The sequence below is a fragment of the Aethalodelphis obliquidens genome, unplaced genomic scaffold (assembly GCF_003676395.1).
Source record: "Aethalodelphis obliquidens isolate GAN/ISIS:26980383/991018 unplaced genomic scaffold, ASM367639v1 scaffold8, whole genome shotgun sequence".
Classification (NCBI taxonomy): domain Eukaryota; kingdom Metazoa; phylum Chordata; class Mammalia; order Artiodactyla; family Delphinidae; genus Aethalodelphis; species Aethalodelphis obliquidens.
This window is the reverse complement of record NW_020837952.1, coordinates 38663383-38689513: the sequence shown is the minus strand read 5'-3', so window position 1 is coordinate 38689513 and position 26131 is coordinate 38663383. Positions and strand designations below refer to the sequence as shown.

The 26131-nt window shown below is 42.3% G+C and overlaps 1 protein-coding gene across 1 annotated transcript in view; it reads right to left on the bottom strand.

Annotated features, from left to right (window-relative positions):
• The window catches only part of PLXNC1 (plexin C1), a 141906-nt gene that overhangs the window by 66909 nt on the left and 48866 nt on the right, over positions 1–26131 (bottom strand). The window contains exons 5-9 of the mRNA XM_027107196.1: positions 20323–20437; positions 12446–12593; positions 9017–9104; positions 6947–7049; positions 6705–6806 (exon numbers count right to left, since the gene is read on the bottom strand). Coding sequence (XP_026962997.1) covers positions 6705–6806; positions 6947–7049; positions 9017–9104; positions 12446–12593; positions 20323–20437 — 556 coding nt within the window. The remainder of the gene's footprint in view (positions 1–6704; positions 6807–6946; positions 7050–9016; positions 9105–12445; positions 12594–20322; positions 20438–26131) is intronic.

The window sequence follows — 26131 nt, the reverse complement described above, 5'->3', positions numbered from 1 at the left end:
GCGTCTCCCCTCTAGCAGAGACCCCACCACTCAAACCCCAGCCCCTTGCTGAGTTGCAACTTCACCGTGAGACACTTGCCACTCCCCTCTCCTGAAGGCCTCAGTTTCCCATCTGAAGGTTCTTCTGCTCTCCCCGTCTTGGAAAAGATGCCAGGCTTGCCTGGGTCCAACTCCTTCACTCTGACTGTGCCCCAGCCCACCCCCCTCGTCCCAAGGGCTTCAATGCTAATGCACCCCCCTGACAGCCTGCCCAGGCCATGGATGGGGCAGGCTGTGCCAGCCTAATGCCAAGAGAAGAAGTCCCTTCCAGACTGACTTCTATCATCAATACTACACTGAGGTCACACAGTATAGAGCAGTGATTAAAGCTGTGGGCCCTGGAGTCAGATGGCCTGGGTTCAAATCGCATGTCTATCATTTACTACCTACTGACCCTGTGCAAGTCATCACTTGTCTATCAAATGGGGAAAACAGGTCCATTGTGAGGCTCAAATAAAGAGGCACTCTGAGCTCAGGATATAGCACAGGCTGCACACATACGGGTCGCCACTACTCAATTTAGCACATTCTGGCCTTCCTGTGCGTAACTTTTTCCGTTGCGCACACTCAGATGCTTCATGAAAATGAATCTTACTTCCTTTAAAATATTATAAGTTCTACAACGTAAACTCCAAAGGGCACACAGTTTGCCTACCTGCCCAGCACATAGTAGGTGTTTAATAAACACTTTTTGAATGAATGAATGAACGAATGAGTGAATAAAGGAGCAATTGGCAGTGAACCCCACGGCACCCAGCACAGTGCTAGGCCCACAGAAGCTACTCAACAAGGTATATAATAAAGTTGATTTCATTTTCAAGGCAAGGACCCTGAAAGAGGTGATTTGGATTGCCTGGGAGAAGTTAAAATGCAATCAAAAGTGATGGAGGAAGAGAAGAGAAGTCACAAGGAAGAGAAAGAATATATATTCTCCGAGAGCAGGAGAACATGACTTTGTATGGTGTATTTCTACCCGGCGGCGATAAGCGTAACAAATATTAGAACAACATCATATCACAGATCTCCACAACCTTTCCTTGACAACAGGAAAGAAGAGCAGCCACCTCTTCTCTCAGCAGGTGGAGGCACCAGATATAAGATTGTTCCGAAAAGGAAGGAAAAGAGGTTAGGGCAGGGCGACAGGGCCAACCGTCTCTGACAGAGACTGGCCCTTACAGCTGAAAATACTGCCCATCCAAAGGGCAAATGTAGATTTTTGAGTTATTTTCCCTGCTCTGGTGATGCTTTTCCTAACGCAGCCCCCTGGTACATGACAATATGTGCTTTTAGGTCACGGTCAAGGGATGGGACATAGGGTCATGAAACAGTGTGAGGGCAACAGGGCATAACAGGGGTTGAGCCAGGAACCCTCTCTCATAAATGCCACATCCATGGATGAGCAAATTCATGCATTAAAAAAAAAGGTCTTGAAGAGCCCTGTACTTGGTGTAGGCTCCAGGGTCATTTCAATCTTTTTTTTTTTTTTTTTTTTTTTTGCGGTACACGGGCCTCTCACTGTTGTGGCCTCTCCCGTTGCGGAGCACAGGCTCCGGACGCGCAGGCTCAGCGGCCATGGCTCACGGGCCCAGCCACTCTACTGCACGTGGGATCTTCCCGGACCGGGGCACGAACCCGTGTCCCCTGCATCGGCAGGCGGACTCTCAACCACTGCGCCACCAGGGAAGCCCTCAATCTTGTTTTGTCCCATAATTTCCTGCATCCTTCTGCTCCAGCCAAATCGAATCACTTAGGGTCTCCCGTAATGGGTGCCCTGGAATTTTCTGGTGACCCACTATGCTTCTGCAGTGCTAGCCCCTCTGCTTAGAAGACCCACTCCTCTGTCTCCACGTGTCCCTTCCCTCAACTACTGGCTGAAATGCCATCTTGTGTCAATCCATCCATCCATCCATCAAAGACTTATCCAACCACACTGATTAAGCGCTTTCACCCGCCAGGCACTGGGTTTAAATAATCAGGAATGACTAAGCCAAGGCCCCAGGCACAGAGAGGTTCTCTGGGCTTGTATACGGCCTGGTACCTTCCCTAGGTTAATATTTTTTTATCTTGTATTCTTATCTATGTGCTTATGTACATATAAGATTCTTGAGACTGAGGACAAGACATGTTCCCCACCCCCCCCCCCCCCCCCCCCCCCCCGCCCTGTGGTATCCACGGAGCTCAGTGTAATGGTATCTACTAGGTGCTTGATAAACAGCTGCAGAAAGAATCAACCCTAGCTCAGCATCAGGAAGCCCAAGACTATGTCTGTACCATTCACATTTCGCGTCCCCATGCCTGGCACGGAGGAAGCACTCAGTATGTATGTGATGTGGACGATGTACTGAATGAAAGCCCTCGAAGCTTCTCTGCCAGGAATAGAGTGTTCAGTGCTTCATTCAAGGCCAGCATGAGCATCAAACTGGAAACCTGGATCTCCACATTCCGCATGATGATGAGAAGACAGCAGTGTCTCACAAAGCATGAGAAATCCCTCCGGAGACTACTACTCCACTCCCTATTAACCAAAACTGAGTTTCTCAACTGAGTCATGTATTTAAAGAAAACATTTCAGTATCAACATGATGTCTTTCTCCAATATGATATTGCTTATATGTGGAATCTTAAAAAATGGTACAAATGAACCTATTTCCAAAACAGAAATAGAGTCACAGGTGTAGAAAACAAACCTATGGTTACCAATGGGGAAAGCGGGGGAGGGGGGGTGAATTGGGAGATTGGGATTGACATGTACACGCTGCTATACATTGAATTGGCCAAAAAGTTCGTTCAGGTTTTGTTCTCCGTAAGATGTTAAAGAAAAACCCGAACAAACCTTTTGGCCAACCCAATATAAAATAAGGACCTTCTGTACAGCACAGGGAACTCTACGCAATACTCTGTAATGACCTATATGGGAAAAGAATTTTAAAAAGAGCAGATATAAGTATATGTATAACTGATTCATTTGTTGTACAGCAGAAACTAACACATCATTGTAAATCAACTCTACTCCAATGAAAATTAGTTAAAAATAAAAGATGTCTTTCTACAAAGGTCATTCACAGAGAAGCACTGAAGACAGGTCTGGGCTTTGTTCATTACCGCCGCCTCCTGCTCCCTTGGTGGCCCCAGTTCTTTTAACCACATAGTGTCAAAAGTCAAAAGGTTCCGTAAGACACAATACAGGAAACCAGGATGCTGTGACCTTACTTTTTCCTTTAAAATAAAAATGTAAAAAGTCATTGTCTGAACCACGACTTAGTGATAGAAAGGAAGACACTATTGATGCATAAAAGAACTGGATGGGGCTTCCCTGGTGGCGCAGTGGTTAAGAATCTGCCTGCCAATGCAGGGGACACGGGTTCGAGCCCTGGTCTGGGAAGATCCCACATGCCAAGGAGCAACTAAGCCCATGTACCACAGCTACTGAGCCTGTGCTCTAGAGCCCACGAGCCATAACTACTGAGCCCGCGAACCACAACTACCGAAGCCTGCATGCCTAGAGCCCATGCTCCGCAACGAGAGAAGCCACCGCAATGAGAAGCCGCGCGCCGCAACGAAGAGTAGCCCCCGCTCGCCACAACCAGAGAAAGTCCGTGCACAGCAACGAAGACCCAACACAGCCAAAAGTAACATAAATTTAAAAAATTAAAAAAAAAAAGAACTGGATGAATTTCCAGAGAATTATGTTGAGTTAGAAAGGCCAATCCCCAAAGGGTACCTCTGGGTGATACCATTTGTTTAAAGTCTTTGACATGATAAAATTATAGAAATGGAGAATAGATTAGTGGTAGCCAGGGGTCAGAAATAGAGAGTGGGAGGGAGGAAGTGGGTGTGACTATAGACAGGCAACGTGGGGGAGACTTGAGGTGACAGGGCTGTTCTGGATCTTGACTGTTGTCCCTGTCAATATCCTGGTTGTGATACTGTGCTATTGTTTCGTAAGATGTTACTAATGGGGGAAACTGGGTAAAAGATACATGAGATCTCTCTGTATTATTTTCTCACAACTACATGTGAATCTACAGTTACCTCAAAATAAATTATTTTTCTTCCAAAACAATCATGAAAAAGAAGAACAAAGTTGAAGGACTCACACTTTCTGATTTCAAAACTTATTACAAAACAGTGTCTTATTACAAAATAGAACAGACATATAGACCAACGGAATAGGATATATAGCATAGAAGTAAACTGTTGCATATATAATCAAATGATTTTTGATAAGGGTGCCAAGAATATTTAATGGGGGAAAGGACAGTTTTTTTCAACAAACAGTCTTGGGAAAACTGGATACCCACACAGACATGAAGTTGGATCTTTACCCTACACCATATATGAAAACTAACTCAGAATGGATCAAAGACCTAAATATAAGGCTTAAAACTATAGAACTCTTAGAATAAGAGCTTTATGACATCGGATTTGGCAATGATTTCTTGGATATGACACCCAAAGCACAGGCAAGAAAATAAAAAAACAAACTGCACTTCAATAAAATTAAAAATCTCTCTGCACAAAGGATACAATCAACAGAGTGAAAAGGCAGCTTATGGAATAAGAGAAAATATTTGCAAATCATGTATCTGATATGAGGTTGATATCTAAAATATATAAAGACCTCCTACAATTCAACAGCAACAAAAAAACACTTGAATAGACATTTCTCCACAGAAGGCACACAAATGGCCAATAAGCACACGAAAAGAGTCTCAATATCACTAATCAGTAGGGAAATGCAAATCAAAACCACAAGAGAATACCACCTTATACCCATTTAAGACGGATACTATAAAAAAACGAAAACAGCCAAGTGCTGGAAAGAACGTGGAACGCTCATACGCTGTTGGTGGTGGGAAAGTAAAACGTCAGAGCGATAAGGAAAACAGAATGGTGTTCCTCAAAAAATTAAAAATAGTATTACCATATGATCCAGCAACTCCACTTCTGGGTACCTACCCAAAAGAACTGAAACAGGGTCTTGAAGAGGTGTTTGTACACACCTGTTTATAGCAGTGTGAGTTACAATAGCCAAAAGCTGGATGCGACTCAAGTGTCCATCAATGGATGACTGGATAAACAAATGTAATATATACAAACAATGGAACATTATTCAGCCTTAAAGGACATTCTGACCCATGCTACAATATGGATGAACCTTGAAGACATTATGTTAAGTGAAATAAGCCAGTCACAAAAAAGACAAATCCTGTTTGATTCCACTTAACTGAGGTACCTAGAGCAGTCAAATTCATAGAGACAGAAAGGAGAATGGTAGCTGCCAGGGCTGGGAGAAGAGAAAATGAGGAGTTATTGTTTAATGGGTACGAGGTTTCAGTTTTGCAAGATGAAACATGTTCTGAAGATGGATGGTGGTGATGGTTGCTCACCAATGTGAATGTACTTAACTCTACTGAACTTGTACACTTAAATATGGTAAATTTTATGTTATGTGTATTTTACCGAAATTTTAAAAAAACAACTGAAACAACAACAAAAGAGAAGTTTAATTTTTTTTTTAAAAGCCACTGCCTTTCTGATTCAAACACCTGTCACTATGCCTTAGTTTCATAAACCAATGGGAAGAGAAATGTGGCTCATCACTTAATAAAACCTCAAAGACTTTAATAAAAGTCTGAAGATACTGGCACACCAAGCTTTTCTAATGCCTTTAATTAACTTCATAATCCATTTTGATTCACACTCCCTTTGCTTGTTACTAAATTCACCTAAAGTTACTCTCAACATTTTGGTAGTGATTACAAATGTGCTACTTATTTATATTGGCACCTGACCTTAAGTAGCAGCAAATGGATACATCAAAGCCACAGATTAGCCAAGAAACAGAAAACTGAGCCTTTAAGAACAAAACATGTTACTGTTTTTAATTTGTCTGCTCCCACTAGACCCAAGGTTAATAAGAACAAGAACTTGTCCTTTTTTGTTTTTCACCACATAGTAGATGCTCAATTAACTTCCATCAAATGAATGAAGTCAGCATTTGTGTACTAAATGCATCTACCCGGAAATGTTTACATGGTCATGTTCTCTCTTTTCAAACACGTCTGTCAGTTGAGCTTGCTGATTTACTGTGAAGAAAATAAGAGGAATTTCCAAAGAAATTTCATGGAAAGTATTTTTCCATGAAAAACAGTTTTGAGAAGTGAAGAGAAATGTATATTTATTACATAGACACAACTCTTTGTTTTGACACTATTGACTACTGGTTAGATCACCTCTGCAAAGAAAAATAATCCAAAGAGATTCGTTTATATATTTTGCATAGACACGCCTAGTGCTCACATACCCCGCCCCCCCCCAAAATGCAATCATAACATGTGGTTAAACATTGAAATCCCCTCAGTGCTGTGTGCTCTATACTTCCTTCTAACTCTCCCTGAGAGCCACGAAGTCAGATTGAAAATTTTACTTTTACCGGGCCTTCATTTTTCATAATTACAGATTTTTAATTTATTTTATGCGAGTGTGCAGCTTCTGATGTATTGAGCCAATTAAATGCAACTTGGTTAAAAACCAAAGGTAAAAAAGGGAGTTTGGGTAGAAAGTAAAATAGGGAATTTTTTAAAGGAACCCAAAGTAGCAGGAGATGTTATTGCCATTCAAAGGGGGATTTTCCCATTATCGATATGAAAACAGGGTCTGACCTGCAAGCCCTGGGTGGTTCTGTTACTTGTCTTCTCCTTGGATTCTCCTCCTCCTGCTGTCTTGGGTGGGGCCCCTTTCTCAGAAGCCACTGGACAGAGGTCCTGAAATGAAGAATATCCCTTCAACATCCGAACTGGTGGAAATTCGAAGTTTGAAATAAAGGCAAAAGACAGGCTGGGGCTAGGTGGTCACAAATATTTATTTTTGGTTAAACCCTGTAATACTGAAAATGTCACCTTACCTGGTTCCTCTTGTAATCAGAAGGGTCGCAAGCTGTGAAGGGATGGATACATTTTCTCTCACTTTCACACCAAGCACAGCCAGTTCCAATACATACTGGGCATCTGGCAACACAGAAAACCAACTTAATTCCCGCATTTTTAGGAAAACGTTCATATCCTAGAATTTCCCTCTGTGATGCTGCATGCGAGCATTTAAAAGAAGAAAAAAAATCCCTGGATAGACTGTGAGGCACCCAGGGGAGAGAGGACAGTCCTTTGGGGCTAGGGATATAGTACTGACTTTATGCCCTGCTCTGGGCAGCCCTCGGGGCTGACGGACCATCATTACACTTGCTGGGGGGTTGCCATGGAAACCTGAAGCTGGGGTCACCGGGTATGTCAGTAGATAACAGGAACCCACTGAATCTGTTTCTGAATCCAGTTCAGCTATTTGTCTACCTTCAGGTAAGTTTCCCTCTGGAGACTGATCTCCCCCAGCCCCCCCATAAACCCACCCTTACTCACTGGAGCAGAAACACTGCCAAATGCCTGGAAGACGGGAAACTAAAAGTGCTACCTGGCGAGCAGAGAAAACAGGGTGCCAGTGTTTGCTTTTTAATCAAATTAAGGAAGAACTGTGTCTACTAATCAAACAAGCATGCATGGATAACAGCGGAAGACTTGAAAAGCACTTAATAGGATAATCAGTGTAGCCAAAGGAGGCGAAAGGAAGGCTCAGCCCGGGGACAGTGAGAGGACTAGATCAGGGAGAGGGGACACATGTGCATTTCATGTATTGTTCCAGAAATGCCAAGGCATCCTGAGACTCTGACCTACAGAAATGGCAGTCTCGGTGGGAGAAGAAAGCACAGACTCGCCTAAGGGTTCACCCGCCACCGAAGTGCGCTAGAAGCAGGTTTGTGACGTGCGCTCTTACCGCTACCCCTCAAGTGTGATGACTTTACTAAGTGCTTTTCGAAGGGGAAGTAGGTACCCAAGGAAAGGGTGCTCCCCCTCTGGGGAGCTGTGGGTCTGAGGTCTGGTTCTTAATTACCTAGCTGCGGACCTGGGGCAAGGCGCTTCCTCTCACCAGGCCTTACAGGCGTGGGTGCAGGAGCTGTGTTCTGTTTAAACTCTCCTTGAGCTACGCAGATCTATGTAACTCTCCCCCTTTTTCTTTTTTTTCCCCCTTTTCATGGACTCTCTGTATCAAGTTTGGTGTTTTTCCTCCCTGAATTCGTTCTGCTTGTTAGAAATCACTGAATTCAATCCCTCTTTCAAAGTGCCGCGGTGGTAAAGGTGAAGTCCAGCGGCTCCTGTTCATATAGCTGTAGGGTGACCTCCCAACTCAGCATCGAGTTCGAATGCCTTTACCCTGAAGAAACAATGGTTCCCAGACCAGACCCAAAGAAACCCACGTTTGGTACTCACACAGTTGGTCAAGCAAACCACTGAAAGAGCTATAGAATCACTAATAATACAGCTTCCCACTGTTTCCATGGGAACATCCATCCCATCTTGCAGCTGGAAAACCAGGAATCTGGGAGACATATTTCCTCTGTCTTCCATCTGCTTTAGAAGCAAGGAGTGAAGTGTGGTCCTAACTCAGGGGGGTACGTAGCTCAACAGGGCCAAACGCAGTACAAAAACGTGGGTCACAATTAACATGTTCTTTTGATGACAGAGACTTCCTCTTGTGCTTCTCCTTGACCGTGACTTCCCCTTATCTCACGCTCAGACTCTCTTCCTTGACTCAAATTCCCAAAGCCAGTATGATCAGATGAGAACCTAGCAGCACCCCTTCACCTGTTACTTCAAGGCCACCGCTTGGTTGGAGGGATGCATTTCCCTGTGGGTAAAATACACCCAAGCACAGCTGTTGGCCTCTTCTCTGCTCCACCTCACTTGGCAGGGCTTGAACAAGTCAGCTTATTAGCTCAGGGGCTCTCCTGTCTCCCGTTAGGCCGTGCTCCAAAAGGCACCTTGGAAAGTTCTCCTCCACAAAAGAGGTCTTTAGGAAATCGAAGAGTAAAGCAAATAAATACATTAAAACCAATGAGAGAATATTCACATGTTAAATAAAATCTTACTCTCTTAATGATGAGCAGTTGGTAAAGTTGAATCTTTTTGACACACTCCAGGAACTGAAGGAGAACGTCACGTTGACAACTAAAACATCTGGAGCAAAGGGGAAAAAGAAGTCATTGACGGTGCAGCCCTGCTATCGTCAAGCAAAGCTGTAAATGCAAAAATTAAATATTTTTTGCCTCCTCCACAAAGAGGGTGGGGTGTGCCAGCTGTTCGCTAACATTTCAATCGGTACGTGGCTCCTTCCCGGGGGCCATTCACGTCAGGCAGCCGAAGTGCACAGCACACGCCTCCAAACAGACCCGGGCCCACCTCGCGTTCCAGGCCTCCCACGGATAATCGCTAAGAAAAAGCCATTTCACAGCCCATTTACAGCTCATACTCTCCCTGGGATCACTATCTCAGCTTGTAATTGGCCACAGCATAAGAATAAAACAAGTCACCGAGCAAGAACTGCCTAGAACATGATAACCGGAATGTTAGAGAAGAAATCCTGCACCTCCAGAAAAATCCATCCTACCTAGGATATTTACCTCACAAACTCCAAAGTGGGGTTCCCATGGGCTGAGAGCCATGATCTCCTTGGAGTCAACTGTTGCCAAATCTATGATGAAGGTTTTCTTATTTGCTTTCGAAAACCTACCCATGGGTTCGAAAAACCCCGAAGAATACAGTAATAAGATAAAAACTCTGCTAAATCAGCATGAGAGAAATGGTGTATTTCCTGTACCTCTTTAACTTACATACTCTACCCTAGGTGATCCCTAAATCTGGTTGTGTATCAGAATCACTTGAGAAATTGACGAAAATATAGATTCCAGAGCCACACTCCTAGATATGCTGACTCAGCAGGGCTGGGGGACGTCCGGAATCTGTCTGTAATCTCCCCACGTACTGACTGTGTATAGCCAGGTTTCGGTGCGGCAGCCTGGAGCGGTGCCTTTCAAATCCTATTGTGGCCAGGGACCAGTGCTACTCTGTGATATCTTCATTGTCACCCATTTTGGCATTAATATCTTCTTCCTTTTATGAATTAACGGGGAGAGCAGATGATGCTTTTAAAATGAAAAGTCTTTCCTTGACAAATTAAGAAGTTGGCCTAACTTTGTTGGCACCCCTCATTTTTCAACTGAAATATTATTAGTATATGAGTCCAAAAGTCTGAGAACCCTTACTTTAAGGGGTTCTCTTCAGCAGGAATATTCATTCTGAAAGCCAGGATGCCACATAAAATTCTGCTCACATAAAGCGGGTATATGTGAAATGATGATCCTCTGTTCCAAAGACAAGAAGGTTTGGAGGGCTGGCGTGACCTCTCAGCAAGAGCATTTGAACAGACACTTGATAACTGTTAGTAGCATGAACATATGGACAGTAAGTACTGAGGGACTCCCAGTGAAAATACATATCAATGGAATCAACAAGTGTCCAGTGATGGAGACTAGCAAGAGTTGTACTTTCCTGAGTATCAACTGTGCACAAAACACTACTGGGAAATATCACAAGGAAACGAATATATATGCTCTCTGCTCTGGAAGCATTCGCAGTTATTCTAGAAGAGATAAAATAACTTAGGTGAAAAAGCACAGTGACAGTATAGTCAAGGAAACACCCTCTGAGTGGTTCAAGTTCCATGCAGCACCTGGGTACCAAGATTGGGGTGCAGGTGGGGAACCCACAGGGTGCTGGAACGATCGGGATGATTAGAGCAGAATCTGTCAAGGCTATACGGAAGAGGTGACTTTTCAAAGCAGAAGGGAGACAGGATTTGGTGAAAGAGGCAAAGCCACTACAGGCCACAGACAGAGGTTTGGCAATGGCCACTGGCTGGCTGAATGCAAGAGGTGGGAAGTGGTTTTGTTTGCCTGCTCAGAATATGGAAGGCATCCAGAGAAAAGGGCAGACAAAGGGTTGGGTTCAGTTGACGGAGGCTGTAAAAACAATCAACTACACTGTAAATCAACTATATTTCAAGTTTTTTAAAAAGATTTTAAAAAATTTTAAAAAGCAATCAACTAGCTTTCCAAGGTGATCTCAAATACTTCCGGGGCTTCCCTGGTGGCGCAGTGGTTGAGAGCCCACCTGCTGATGAAGGGGACATGGGTTTGTGCCCTGGTCCGGGAAGATCCCACATGCCGCGGAGCGGCTGGGCGCGTGAGCCATGGCCGCTGAGCCTGCGCGTCCGGAGCCTGTGCTCCGCAACGGGAGAGCCCACAACAGTGAGAGGCCCGCGTACCGCAAAAAAAAGAAAAAAAAAAAATCAAATACTTCCGAAGCTTATGTTACAGGTGAGCAAGACCTGTGAATCGCATATTCATATTCATGAGACCCAGAGGGACTCACGAATCCTCAGTCTGTCCATTGTATTAACTCCTAACCATCCTTTGAATCCACCCACTTCGCTCCACCCTTACCTGTCTTCAACAGTTTCAGCTCTCAGTCCCATCACCCGGTCACTGCCACAGCTTCCCTTCTCTCTGACCTTTCAGAACTCAGCCCTTCCCTCCTCCTGTCTCATTCTCCACCTGCGGCCATTCATTCAACAGAAATTTATTGATCATCAATGGCTACTCTGTGCCAGACACTTTGTACCTTCTTTGGTATCCATTTTCTATCATTCTGCTTTCTACCTCATTTGCCTTGGCCATATAGAACCTCTTCTGGCTCCTCAGACAAAGCTTTTTCTCTCCTTTTGGCCATCACACTAGTTGTTCTCTGACTGCATTACTCTTCCCCTTCTTCTGTGTCCAGCTCAACCCTATTCATCCTCCAGAAAGTTTTCCTTGCACCCTCACCTGCCCCCCCAAGTCCAGTTAGGTGCCCTTTTCATGTGCTTCCCATGGTGTGCTATGTTCCCTGCATGCTACCCACTGCACTGTAAGGTGCTGTTTACTCATCTCTACCCCAAGAGGCTCTAAATACTGTGAACAAGGACCAGGTGAGTGTTTTCGGTCACTGACTCCCTACCATTTAGCACACTGTCTGGCACGTAGATGCTCAATAAATACTTCCTGTATGAATGAACGAATGCAATGAACTTAAGATGATAAAATATTGGCCGTTCTGTTTTCTCATCTCATCAAGGGCATTCCCAGATGTTCAGATCTCTGAATTATCTGAACCATCCACGTAAGGTCAGCCCAAAGGTCTCTGGCTTGACTCCACTCACCTAACCAACTTACCATCCTCTGTCATTCTCCAGCCACATGTGACTGTGGGGTCCTGCACTCCTGTGATGAGTGGAGCAGAGGTGAGCGGGACTGAGGGGAAAAGTGGGAAGCAAGGGGTAGGGGGAGAGAGAGTCTACAGCGTGGGACTATTCAGATTCTGTCATTTAACTTGTTTCCTGGGCAATCTGGACTCAGAAGTTTCTCCTGCCTGCTTCATTTTCTAACAACAACAACAAAAAAAAACAGCAAGAGTCCACTTGCCTTTGTAGGTTGCTCTGGTCGGGATGCTGCAGGTGCAGGTCTCATTGGATACACTTTTACCCTTGCAGAGCATCCTGCCGGTGTCCACGTTCTGCACCATGCACTCCGAGTGTCTTGGAGAGAAGCTTCCCACCACAGTCACAGTCGTCTGTGTGGGGAAGAAATTCCAGGAACCAAATTATGGTCTTTTTCCATCTTTTCCATCCATCCTAGAGCCTTAAATGAACTCACCTCTGACTTGCCATAGAAGGAGAATTTCTTAGATTGCCAATATAAAGAAAGAGATGTTTTGTTGGCTATTTAATTTGCTCTTTTGTGAATCGCATATTCATATCCTTGGACCATTTTTTCTGCTTTGTGTGTATTTTTCTTATCAATTTTAAGAGCTCTCTGTATAGTACAGATATTAATCCTTATCTGTCATATTTCTGACATATTTTCTCCTGATCTGTTTGTCTTGCAATTTGTATGTGTGTTATCTTTTACCCTACACAATGTGTTTTTATGTAATCAAATGCAGGGTTTCTTGTCTTGGTTATAAAGTTCTTCCCAAAGTCTTGCTTGTGGACAAATATAATATTGTTCCACCATCTTTGTTGCTTTATTTTTTAAACTATGTCTTTAATCCATCTGGAATTTATTTTTATGTATAGTGTAAGATAAGGGTCGAACTTTATTTTTATCCAGATGGTTAATCAGCTATGTCACAACCACTTACTAAAAAAAAAAAATTCCTTTTCCCACCGAACTACCCCTTTCGTCATATATTAAATCACCATATACCTGCAAGCTATTTCTGAACTTTGCACTCTTCCAATTATCTATTGATCTAATTCTACTCCAACGTCATCAAATTTTTACCACTGTGGATTTAAATATATTTATGGCAACTCTGTCTTTTTTTTTTTTTTTTTTTTTTGCGGTACGTGGGCCTCTCACTGCCGTGGCCTCTCCCACTGCGGAGCACAGGCTCCGGATGCGCAGGCTCAGCGGCCATGGCTCACGGGCCCAGCTGCTCCGCGGCATGTGGGGTCTTCCCGGACCGGGGCACGAACCCGCCTCCCCTGCATCGGCAGGCAGACTCTCAACCACTGCACCACCAGGGAAGCCCAAATCTCTCTATTTTTATTTTCATAATTTTCTTAGCATTTCCTAAACATTATTCTTCCATATGAACTTTAAGATCATTTTACGCAAATGGGGTGTGGGGACTGTGAGTTTAACTGGAATTGTACTAATATATGCATTCATTTTAGGGGATTTTATATCTTTATGATATTAAGTATTCTCATCCAAATACACAATTTTTTTTTCATTTGTTTATGTTTAGGAGGGAGGAGGAGAAGAAGAAAGAAAGAAAGAGAGAGAGAGAGAAAGGAAGGAGGGAGTGATGGAGGGAGGGAGGGAGGAAGGAAAGAAGAAAAAGGAAAAAGAGGAAGAAGAGGAAAAACAAAAAGGAAAGTTAAAAATAATACGCCAATGGGAGACCACTTCTGCATCATGTGCATGCAGGGGATCTGGTGAGGAGGTGGGCTAAATTTTAGGAAGCTGGGACCATAGGAAGTGGTAACCTTATCACCCACGATGGAGAGTGATAGGTGTCCATCTTCTGTTATACTTCAGACCTCTGCCCAGACTCTGCACAGCCAGCTAAGACCACTGTCTCTCATCTTCTGATACGCTTGCTAAATCTGTTCTAGCCCTGGGATCTCACCCCCATCTTTCCATTTTCAAAAAATCCTGTTTCTGAGCCATAGGATCATCCTGGAACGCAAGTTCTTAGAGTCCAACTTCCACTGGACTGAAGTCCAACCCTCTCCAGGGGACCTGAACATATTACTGAACCCCAGACCATCCCCAGCAGCTCATCTTCAACACCTGGCTGAACTCTCACGCATGCTGCACCCCTGCATTTCTCCCTGTACCGCACATCTCAGCGCATGACCGTTATCACCTGTTATCCTGTACACATGTATGTCTTAAATTGAATTCATTGCTCAAACATCATAACAAAAGCACCGGAAAGCTTGTTAAAGTCCTATTTTCACTAACTGTTTTAAATTTTCCACATTGCCTTCCAGTTCTCATACACATAGCATTTGCATAACTGTAATCATTGCATTAATTTATTCCATAAACATTTATCAAGCTGTTAGGAGGTGCCACGTGCTACACAAGGCACTGATTACTTCAGTGAAGCAAGCGGCTACTGTCCTTGCCCTCAAGGAGCTTATAGTCTAGCAGAAGTGTGGGAAAGTCTGCTAGATGAAAACCGGAGGGTCACACGGGATGGAGATCATTAAGAGAGGATAGAAGCCTGGGCTAGGATGGTACAGTAGAAATGGAAAGAATTGACAGCTTCAATATACCCATTAGAGGTAGCATGGGGCAGGACTGGAAGTGGGGCATGTGGATGTGGTAAGCAAATGGTTGGACACAGAGGTACTGTATATTGCAATGGGACACACGGGCAGGAGGCAGACCCTGGGTGGAAAAATCAAGGCTTCAATTTTTGGATGTGTGTAGTTCAAGATGCTTGTGTGATAATTAAGAAGATATAATAAGCCTGGAGCCCAGAAGCAATCTGGGTGGGAGATAAAGGAGACACCAACATATAGATGGTATATCAAGCCATGGGAGTGGATAAGATTGTCTGTGGACAAAGTACAGAGTCAGAAGAGAGGAAGAGCCAAACCTGGGGCTGAAATAACTCCAACATTTAGAGTCAGGGAGAGAAGGAGCCAGCAAAGGAGGTCGAGGCATAGTCAAGAAGGAAGGAAGAGAGCATGGAGAAGGTGCGCCATGGAAGGTGATGGAAGACAGAGTTTCAAGAATGCAGCCAAGAGGCCAAGTAAGATGAGGACTCATAGTGTCTGCTGGAATGGCTCCACGGAGTTCAGTTTCAGGGGAACAATGGGGCAGAAGAAGTTGGAGTTGATCTGAAAATAGGAGACAGTAAGTGTTTTCAAGCCGTGGAAGAAGAGGATAGCCAGGGAGTTGAAGGTATTTTTGTGCGACTTTGGCTTCCAGGCAAGCATGGTTAAAAAGCTGATACCTTGGCTTGATGAACCCAACGTGGGAATCCTTGCCAAGTTAATAACTCTTTCTTGAGTTAAGTTGGATAAAGACGGAATGAAGACCCAAAGAATCAGATGAGATATGAAGTTTGAGTGTCAATTAGCTAGTAATGTCCATGGGGCCAAAGAACTTCTTGCCGCATAACATTCTATCATTCTATCGACAGACCTTACTTTACGTAACCTTTCCTCTTATTGCCAGTTTGGTTATTTCCAAGGTTCTAAGTCTATAAATGCCGCTGCAATAACATCTGTAAGCTTATGGGTTTTCTTTCAAATTACTTCTTCAGAAGCCTAAGCCTGGAATTAGTGCTTCAAGCAGAATGAATATATTTATGACTTCTGAAACATATCGCCAAATTGCTTTCCAAAAAGGTTGTGTTAATTGGCATCGCCATCACTAGGTGTCAGCAAACCTTATTTTCACTTTAATTTGTACTTATTTGATAACTGGTGAGGCTGAACATACTTCCATATCTATATCCAACCCTCTAAACCTCCTCTTGTGAGAATATACACTTCTGCCCACTTACTTTTTGGTGTCTCTAGATTTTTCTTTTTACTTTCTCCTAGCTTTCATATCTAGCGATTAATATTTTGCCTGTCATAAATGTTTTTCCTGAAGTATGTGCTTTAGTCATCTCTTATTTTTCCTTGTATAGATTTTTTTAAAAAGTCAAGTATATGAATATTTTTCTCTTGCTATTACAGAATATATTCCTTCAGAGCCAGAAAATTATACTTCCAAATTATCTGATGCTCAGTTAGTTTCTGTTAGGTTTTTAGATGAATTTCTTAATTAGCCTAAAATTTATTTTATATTTAAAGTAAACAAGGTGAATTAAACTATGTTTCCACATTGTAAGCCAGTTATTTCATCAACTTTCATGAAATAATTCTTTTGTTTCCTCTTACGATAATGCTCTTTAAAATTTTTACATCTTTTTTTTTTTTTTTTTTTTGGTACGCGGGCCTCTCACTGTTGTGGCCTCTCCCGTTGCGGAGCACAGGCTCCAGACGCACAGGCTCAGCGGCCATGGCTCACGGGCCCAGCCGCTCCGCGGCATGTGGGATCCTCCCGGACCGGGGCACGAACCCGTGTCCCCTGCATCGGCAGGCGGACTCTCAACCACTGCGCCACCAGGGAAGCCCCAAAATTTTTACATCTATTTCTGAGCTTTCTACTCTATTCCATGGATCTATATTCTTATTTTTAAACCAGAGTCATGGGCCAAATTATTGCCACTATATATGTGTTTACAATCATATGGAAATGGTCTTGCTTAAATAATTTTATTTTTTCAAGATATATCTTGGATATTCTTGACCAGTTCATATTATTATTCCAGATGAACTTTATATTAATTTTAAGACAGTCTATTCAAATTTTCACTGGGATGGCATGAAATCTAGAAAATAGATTGAGGAAGTAGTGACATTTTTATGATCTCTTCCCACCAAGAAACATAGTATATGTCTGGATATATTTAAGATGTTTTTCATATCTTCCAAGAAAATACCTTATGTGTCTTTGTTTTTATATTTGCTTATGCTTTTAATTGATAAGGTTTTCCTATTATGAATTATAAATAGCACCAACAGACCACTGCCTCACTATCTAATTACTATTACTATTGCTTAAGACTAGCTGTCGCATGGCCAAAATCACTATTTTCGTAGCTGGCTTCAACATGTATCTCCTAGTAAAAATGATTTTAAAATACAGGGTATATACCTCATTCTTCAAGTTTGTGCCTGAGTACTTCTGTTGTTTTTAATGAATGGGATCTTTTATTAATGGATGTTAACAGTTTGTCTTACATGTAGTAAGGTTATTGTTACTTGAATGTTTACTGAACAATTAAAGTTTTAAAAGCTAATATATTTAGATTTTACAGATATACAACCACTTAAGATTAGCAAATAATGATATTTTTGTCTATTCCATTCTAATAATTATTTCTATCACTTGTTTCTTGTATTACTACACGGGACACAACTTTAGAAACAATGTTGGTTGTATCAGTGATGGAATTGATGTTTCTGTTCTGATGTGTAAAAGAACATTTCTAGTCTCTCCTTTAGGAACCATGCTGTTTGTGGGAAATACTTTTATTCCTACATTTTTTCTGTTTTTATCAGTATAAGCCATTTTCACTGACTGTTAAAAATCTCTTTATAGGTATACAAACATATAATTTTACATAATGCAAAATGAGATGTCACGCATCCCTTTTTGTGTTTGTCTGTGTGTATGAGGATTTCAGTTGCTTGTGTTTTTGTTTGTTTTTTTTACTTGTCTCTGACCTTTCCTCCACCACATGAATCATTCCATCAGGGGAGCCTATGTTTACAACCTAGCACGAATTCTTCCATGTTTTTCTCCATGCTCAAATAACCATATAGAGCCATACGTACGTGAACATACACAGGGACATTTTTTGGATCAATACAAGATCATGCTATATGTACTTTTCTGCATCTTGATGTTTTTACTCAACAAAATCTCATGAAGTCCCTCCAAGACAATTGGAATTGCTCTAATTCTTTCTTTTTAATGCCAATTTCATAACGAGGATGAGGATACACTGTCTTCTCATTGTCTTGTGTAAAGAGACAAAGCTTCTTGGAAACAGAGTCTCTGTACTATATGGGTCTTTTTTTCCCATACCACGAAAGTTACTAGAATGTTATTAGGTATATGATGGGCAGTGAGCAAACACTCTTTGAACCAAGCTAATAGATAGAATCGGGGAAAACCGTAGACTTCCATCTCTATGGGTCTGGGATAAGGAATTATTTAAATAACCAAAGATCTAAGACTTTCAGGCAAGTCACAGCTAACAATCAAGATAGGAAATATTTTGAAATAATATGACCAAGAAATGGAGACTGACATCTTATCGAAATTACTAAAATAATCAGCCCAAAGTTGCGTTCAAAGAATAGCTTTACTCAAATTACCAAACTCGTATCTCCTTTACCTTGAGAGTGGTGGTTAGCTGGAGAGAGTGAGGTAATGGCTTTGTGGGAAGACTCTAGAGGGATTAGGGCAAACCACAGTGGGACTCAGGGTGGGGAAGAAAGCACCCATAGTTCTCTGGGTGGTAAACATTTTTTGTAATGTTCCAGACTAGATGTGAATGGTGATTAACTTATACTAGTGAACCCAAAGACAGGTCAGCAAATTGTGTAAGCAGCACTTTTCAGTCAACGAACAAGTTACTTTCCCTCACCTCACTGAGCCGAAGTACTACCCTTAACATTTTCAAAATGATAAAAGAAAAAAAGCTTTGTGTAATCTTAACTCATCGGAGTCCTGGGTGTATTGAATGATCATGGTATTTTCTACCAGTCTCTATCAGCACTAAAGTCGGCTATTCCGCAGACTGATAAGAGAAATAAATTTTGGCCATACCTATACTTTGATGCGTAAGCATCCTTTTCACAGAATCTATTCATTCTGGTGCAGGGCTGATGGAGGCTTGGATGAAGGCTTCGACAGGTTTTTTTTGCCCCCCCCCCCATCCTCCACACTGCCACCCACACGAGGACAACAGAAAGTGACAACAGTCAGATAACCTGAAATCCATGAGTTCTGATCAGTTATGACCTGAAAGCTTGATTCTTTTTATTATTTATCCCTCATTAAGTGCTCTGGCTCTCCTTTATTAAATCTTAAATCATCTTAAGTGGTACGGTTCTTGCTATTTGAAATGGCAAAGTGTAAGGGGAAAGAGAAAGTGACCCATCTCCTTGTTAATGTGGCATTCAAATAAAACAGAGTGAGCTCGACAGACAGGTCAAGGCTGCTGATGGTGATTCTGTACAGTTATCCATAATACAAGAGCTGTAATTAGGGAGAAAATGTCTCCTTCCAGCCACCGAGACTGCAAGGCAGGAATTCCATTCTCCCATGGGGCGCAGTTGGTATGTGAATCAGAAAATGCCTGAATGTGCTCACGTTGCTACCTTTCTCTCATCCAATGACAGGGCTGCTGTGCTGCCCATGGCAGTACTGCCATAGCAAGAGCCCATGGACTTTCCAGGAAACACCCCCTCTTGCGATATTCACCGCCCACATTGCTTTCTCTCCCTCTCTATCAACATCACCTGAAGCCATGCACATAAGACAGTTGTCAAGAGAAGTCTGAACACATCAGGAAAAGAAACCATAAAACAACAAAATTCGACACTTAAGACACATTTAAGGAATCTTGACCATGAATCTGAACTTATTTTTTTTCTCTCTTTTTTAATCAATGTGGGGTTTTTTTTAAAGATTTTTTTTTTTTGATGTGGACCATTTTTAAAAGTCTTTATTGAATTTGTTACAATACTACTTCTGTTCTACATTTTGGTTTTTTGGCCACGAGGCATGTGGGATCTTAGCTCCCCAACCAGGGATTGCAACCCGCACCTCCTGCATTGGAAGACAAAGTCTTAACCACTGGACCGCCAGGGAAGTCCCTATCAATGTATTTTTCTGCAACATTAGTAGTCCATCTTTTCCTTAATTTCAACAAATAAAGGTCATCTTTAGCTGCGTAAGACGACAAACTCCATGAGGGCAGGCCCATGATGTGTCTTATTCTCTGCTACCTCCCCATCACCTTGCAGAGTGTATGGCATCTGGTGGGCACTAAGTATCAGTTAACTAAATGAGTTTGATAATTTGATAATGAGGATCTCATAACTAAGCTTATTTGATCACTAATGGATATTTTACACACAGAAGGAAGCTGGCGTCAGTTGTGTAAAATGAGACAGTAGAGACCAGTTAAAAATCTTTCCTCTTACCTTATCTTTACTGCTTCGAAATAGGTAAATTTCAGGGCACTTTTTAGCTCCAGATGAAATATCCAGCCAGTTTTCTGAGTTCTTTAAATGCACACAATCTTCTTTAAAAGTACACCTATCAAAAAAGAAAAAAAAGGGGGGTAGCAGCACACATGCATCAGTTAAAACTTTCTCATACTTGGCTTCGGTTCAAAATGCCAGGCTTTATATAGTGGATTACTGATTTCAAGAAAGAATAAGAACACGATGCGAAAACCATGAAAAGCAACAGGAAACCAGCAGAGCATTTTTTCCATCATGTCTCAGAGCAGAGAACAAATGTGGACATGTTGAACTTAGACTCCTGAGCCATCTCTCTCAAGATAACATTGCCAAATACATCCAAAACGCAGCTTCTTCTGCATTCTACAATTAAAGAGCCCCCTTCAGAAAAACCTGGTACAGAACAGCTCAAGAAAGGGTTTACACATTGTATACATTTTAGGTTTGCGATTCATTTCTAGAATATCAACCCATTGTGTAACTTTTTTTGTTGTTAAAAAAAAATGAAAGCGACCATTTTGTGCTTTGCAGTATGATAATCAAATAAACATATTGCAAGGGCAGAGTCTTCCCAAGAATCTGATAAGACATTCCAGAACCATCTGCTACATAGCATTTATTTCGACAGATGTCAAATTATATCAAAAGATACTGGGTAGAACATTTGCCAGGGCCGCTTTGCCAAGTCGGCCAGCTCAGAGGATGCCCCCAAATAAATGTTAAGCTGGGGTCAGGGCCAACTACTTTTTTTTTTTTTTTTTTTCAGGGCCAACTACTTTGATAAACACCATCATAAGCTGAAAGGTGAGATCACCGCTTTGCTTGACGCCTGTCTCTGTCACTCTAGGTCACGCGAACTTGGAAACTCTTGCCTCACCAGCAGGGCCGCCAACTTAACAAGAAGAATGAACACCAAGGGCCCTGTGATTTCCGAATGGTGTTGGGCTCCACAGACATCCCCTGAACGGTATCAAGGAAAAGAACAAAACATCTGTTACCTCTGCCTCCTTGAGGCCCAAGGTTAAAACGAAGGGGTGGAGGAGAACTAGTGACAGTAAGTTTTTAAAAAAACCGAAAATTCATGAATCATGTGAGATTGAAAAGCAACTAAATAATAACCACATTCAGCTCTGGGGAGTCCCTGAAAGGATGTGAGTGGAGTGAGGTGTGGTCCCCAACAGTGCATTTGACTTCACAAGCATTTTATTTCTTCTTCTTCCTCTTCTCTCTCTTTTTTTTAATTCTTAAGAATTTAGGCCCCATGGCTTCATCTTTGAGCGCTGAGCTAATTTGAATATGACAAAAATAGAACAGGAAGCCAGCGAGTTTCATTAACCATCACCCCCAAGTGCAATACTTTCAGCATGTCATCATATTCTACCATCCTGGGGAGCCCTGCTTTCAGGGAGCACATCTGTGCCCAAACTCTCCTCCACCTGTGTCATCTCCTTCTCCTTCTCATGACCGCGGGGACTTTCATCAGCAATTCTCCAAAGCCATAAATTCACCTGACCCTTGATGACTACTTCGTCCATCACAGACATTAAGTTCAAATTAAACCTCCTTTTCAACATCAGGGAGAGTTTGCGATGGAGGTACACGTACGGCTGGATTGAAACACGGAATGATGAGGTTGGTTTCCTATTTTGTATTTGGAAGTGATGATGACTGTCAAAAACTACCTGCCTCTCAGAGGCATTCTGGTTTGTATAAGGCACTTCCTCTGCCTAAAAAAAGGCAAAAAAAAAAAAGAGAAAAAAGTCAGTTCTAGAGTGACTGGCGTACAAATATTTTTGTAGGCTCTTAATACTGCCTGGGAGTCAAGGCCTAAGGCTGCCAAAAAAACAAGTGTAAAATATTTCATACAAATAGTGCTACAATTTGCCAATTTGTAGGCAGAAAACGGTAGTGCCACTGAATTATCACTCCCTTTTCTGACCTCCTATGGCATCTCTTGTCAGCACCACACATTTGGGTATTTAATCATATGCTGCCTTGAATTACAACTTAACTGTTTCATATGTCTGTGTCATTTCCCCCCAAGTAAGCTGTAAGATCCTCAAAGGAAAGGAAAGTGTCTTTAATATTTCTTCTATAAATCCTTCAGTGTCTGGCAGCATGGTATGCAAATACTAGGGTTTCAATAAATATTTTTGAATGAATGGATGAAACATGAAATCTCTACAGGTCCTTTCTGTAGGTGATTTTTCTTTCTAGAGTTTCCTTATGATTTATGTCTGACTTATACTTGCAGTCAAGAGACTATCTTTAATGTAAGCTAAAAGTTTGAATCTGGGGCCAGAGAGGCAACAGATTAGAAGTTGAGGTTTTCAGTTTGTCTTTTTGGGGGGAAAAAAAAGAAGAAAAAAAATATATACATGGACCTTTCAATTCCTATTTTGTATAAGGTGAAAACAAAATTTAACCATGTTAAGCAACTAAACATAAATTCCTGGTTTATAAAACACCTCTGAGATTTCTAAACTCTCATTCCTTGCTTCTCACCAGCTGAAAAATAAAAATAAAAAAGCAAACTGTGACACCAAGAATGAATAACCACATGGTCAACCAACAACAATATCTTATTACTTCTCCAGTACGGCAGATTATAAAATCTTCACGACAGCACGTTACCCACACAGATTTCTTCAGGAGGGGGAACAGATCTTACAGCTCCCACGTTTTAGTAAACAAAACCAGTTACTTTGAAATGGTCCCTTTTGAAAGCCATCACTCTTATTCCTATACATCCACGAAAGCAAGGGTCAAGTGCATAGACACTTAAGCCTTTGCCCAAATACAATTAAAATCTCATTGTCAGACTCGGCTCTCGGTGAGGCGGATCCTCAATGAAGCCGTCTCAAATAGGCTGATTTCTTAACTGGCTTCATTACAATTTCTTCAGGCCACAGATAGGAGGAAAATGGGATTCAAATTAGAATGAGCGCATTCTGGAAAAAAATGGCAGAGATATGTTTGCTTTTCTTATCTTATGCTATTGCCCCACTCTCTACGGAGGATCTCTCCAAAAGTCCTACGCCTCCCAACCAGTACTTTATTTTTCTAGTCCTTATTTCCAGCTAGCTCTCTTGCCTACAAAATAAGGCCAATGTGCAGACACTAGCCTACTTGCAAATTAGGAAACAGCCAGCTCAAATGCAAAGAAAAAAACTGCCTGAAGAAAAAAAAAAATCCCCAAACCCAAAAGTTAATTTAAAAAAACCTTTGCTAGGTTAAAGAACCGTGGATGCAATTTAGTGAATGAAACTATTTAACAGGCTTGTTCATAAAATCTGCTGTAGAGCTTAATCTATTCAAAATAATAAGAGTTTGAGATTGTCACTCACACTATTCCAGTACGTGGACCAACCCTCCCAGACCCCCTAACTCGTAACGTTCATTCAAAACCTACCCCGGCACCGACTCATGAACAGGGAGATTCCAGACACTTGTTTCTAAGTTTGCTGTTTGGAATTCAGAAAGCATTTGCATACAATGGGTTTGCTTCCTGAGTTTGTGGAAATCTGTCTAAACCCTGATGTCCCTGAGTAACTACTCCACCATGTACCTGCCTGGAAGGAACACTGCCCCATGCCTGGCACTGTTCTGAGTGTTTACAGTTAGTCTTCCCCCATTAGTCCTCACAACCACCTCATTCTACAGGGGTGAAACGGAGGCTCAGAGAGGTGCAATAACGTGCCAAGGGTGCACAGCCCCAAGTGGCTGAAGTCTGGTTTCAGAGCCCCACGCTTGGCCCCTCGGCTGCAGGGCCTCCTGTGAGCCCTAACTGCCATTTAATAAGGTGCACAAACACCATGACAGGTAGAGTTCCTCCTGGCTTCCTGGGGCCCCAACAGTGGTTGGAGAGGGGGCTGTGCCAGGATGAGGCGACAGAGATGAGGACCCCAGGAACAGATGAATAGAGAAGGTGAGACAGCGCATCCAGGACGAAGAGGGGAAGCAAGGATTCGGGAGGAAAACAGGGGCGGGGTGGGGGGGAACCTGAGAGGCCTTGAATTTTCACACATCACTAGCCCTGAATACAAAACATCCAACTAGAGGTTAAAATTCCAGGAGGCCCCAACTCACAAATCTATTGTGTTCCAGAAATTTGCTTGCAAACCATCTGTTTGTAATATGGAATACACTTTTCTCCCCACAGAAATAATGTTATAAACAGTGATTAGGTCTCCAGGTTAGCCCACAAAACCTGTTTATCTGTAATGTAACTTCAGTTCTATCTATCTGCAGTATAAGAGTAGCAGAAAACAATGAGATTGAAGCCATTTGCATCGTATAACAGTTTTTCTTCTTTACTTATTTGTGTTTCTGCTCAGCTGGTAGTCTGGGAACAGTGCCCAGCTGGATCGACTTGTAAATTTATTGTTACAGTATTGTATTTATACAGTATTTCTATTTTTTTTTAATGGGGATGGCTTAAATTATTGTTTTCATGCCAACATAAAGAACAGGGAGACCCACCTCTGGAAATGAGCTGAAGTTTCCAGGCAGGTGAGATGCCCATGGGATGGGCTGGGGGACCTTGAGAATCTGACTCTATTAGGCTAAAATCTCTCGGTAAGAATTTAGCACTTACTCAAACTTGAAATAGAAACTCTGAACTCAGACATGTAACTTCTACTTCCTGCCGCTCGAATTTCATCAGCATCTTCTAATCTAATTGTTCACCAAGAGCAGACAATCCCTGAAGTAAACTGATAACTAAATATCTGGTAATTGGCTTGAATGGGAGCAGTGGTGTGACCTGTTCCAAAGATTCTCTACCGATACAGTATCAGAAAACTTTTAACAAGGAAACAATCCAGCCTCTCTCTCAGGAAACAGGAGACTGTGTCCATCCTGTGGGTAGATTTCTGCCACAAGAGCAAAGATCTTCCGCTAAGTGATTTGAAACAGCTGTCTGCATTTTTCAGAAAGGCACGGAGTCCAGAGGAAGGGCCACGTGGTCCCCAGAATCAGGGGGCTTTCATTAATGCTGTCAGTCCACAAGATGGAGAAACCAATCTCGACTGAAAAGAAGAGAATTGGAAGTCACTGTGAAAAACTAAACTCTGAATTGCAGGCCTCCAGAGTCAGCCAAGGGGGATGCCAAAATACGAGACCAAAATAACTTGCCGGGAAAGCTGAAAAACTGAATTTCAGCTCCAGTGATGAAGATCCAATCTACATAAGAAAATGATGCTAATAACAGAGACAATTTAGAAGATTTGTTTTTTTTAAGTGAAAACACCTCACCTGCCAAGAGACGTTCTTTCACATGATTTGATCCACTTATTCTTCACAAAGCTATGAAGTAGGTACAACAAATTTCCCTGCTTTACAGCTGGGGGAAACTGAGGCACGGAAGCCTCCATATTGTTTTCCCAAGGTCACAGAGTTAGGAAGCAGAGCGGCTGAGATACCAAACCAGGCAGTGCAGCTTCCGAGTCCATGGTCTCATCTCCTACCCTGTAATGCCCCTCATAAGGGCTCTCACTCACTGAGCCCTCCCCAGGGGCCAGGCACTGTTTCTAGACTTTCCGGGACTTAACTCGTTGATCCTACAACCACCTCAGGGAGTAGGTATTGTTATTGGCTCCATTTCAAAGACGAGGAAACTGAGGCACGGAGAGGTTAGCATGCTATGAATCTCAGCAGTCTGGCACTGGTATCCATACTCTTACTACTGTGCCAATGTCTCAAAATGTTCAAAGGTTTCCGGCATAGCAATGTCATGAATGCCAAGATAAAAGTAAATATGTCCTCC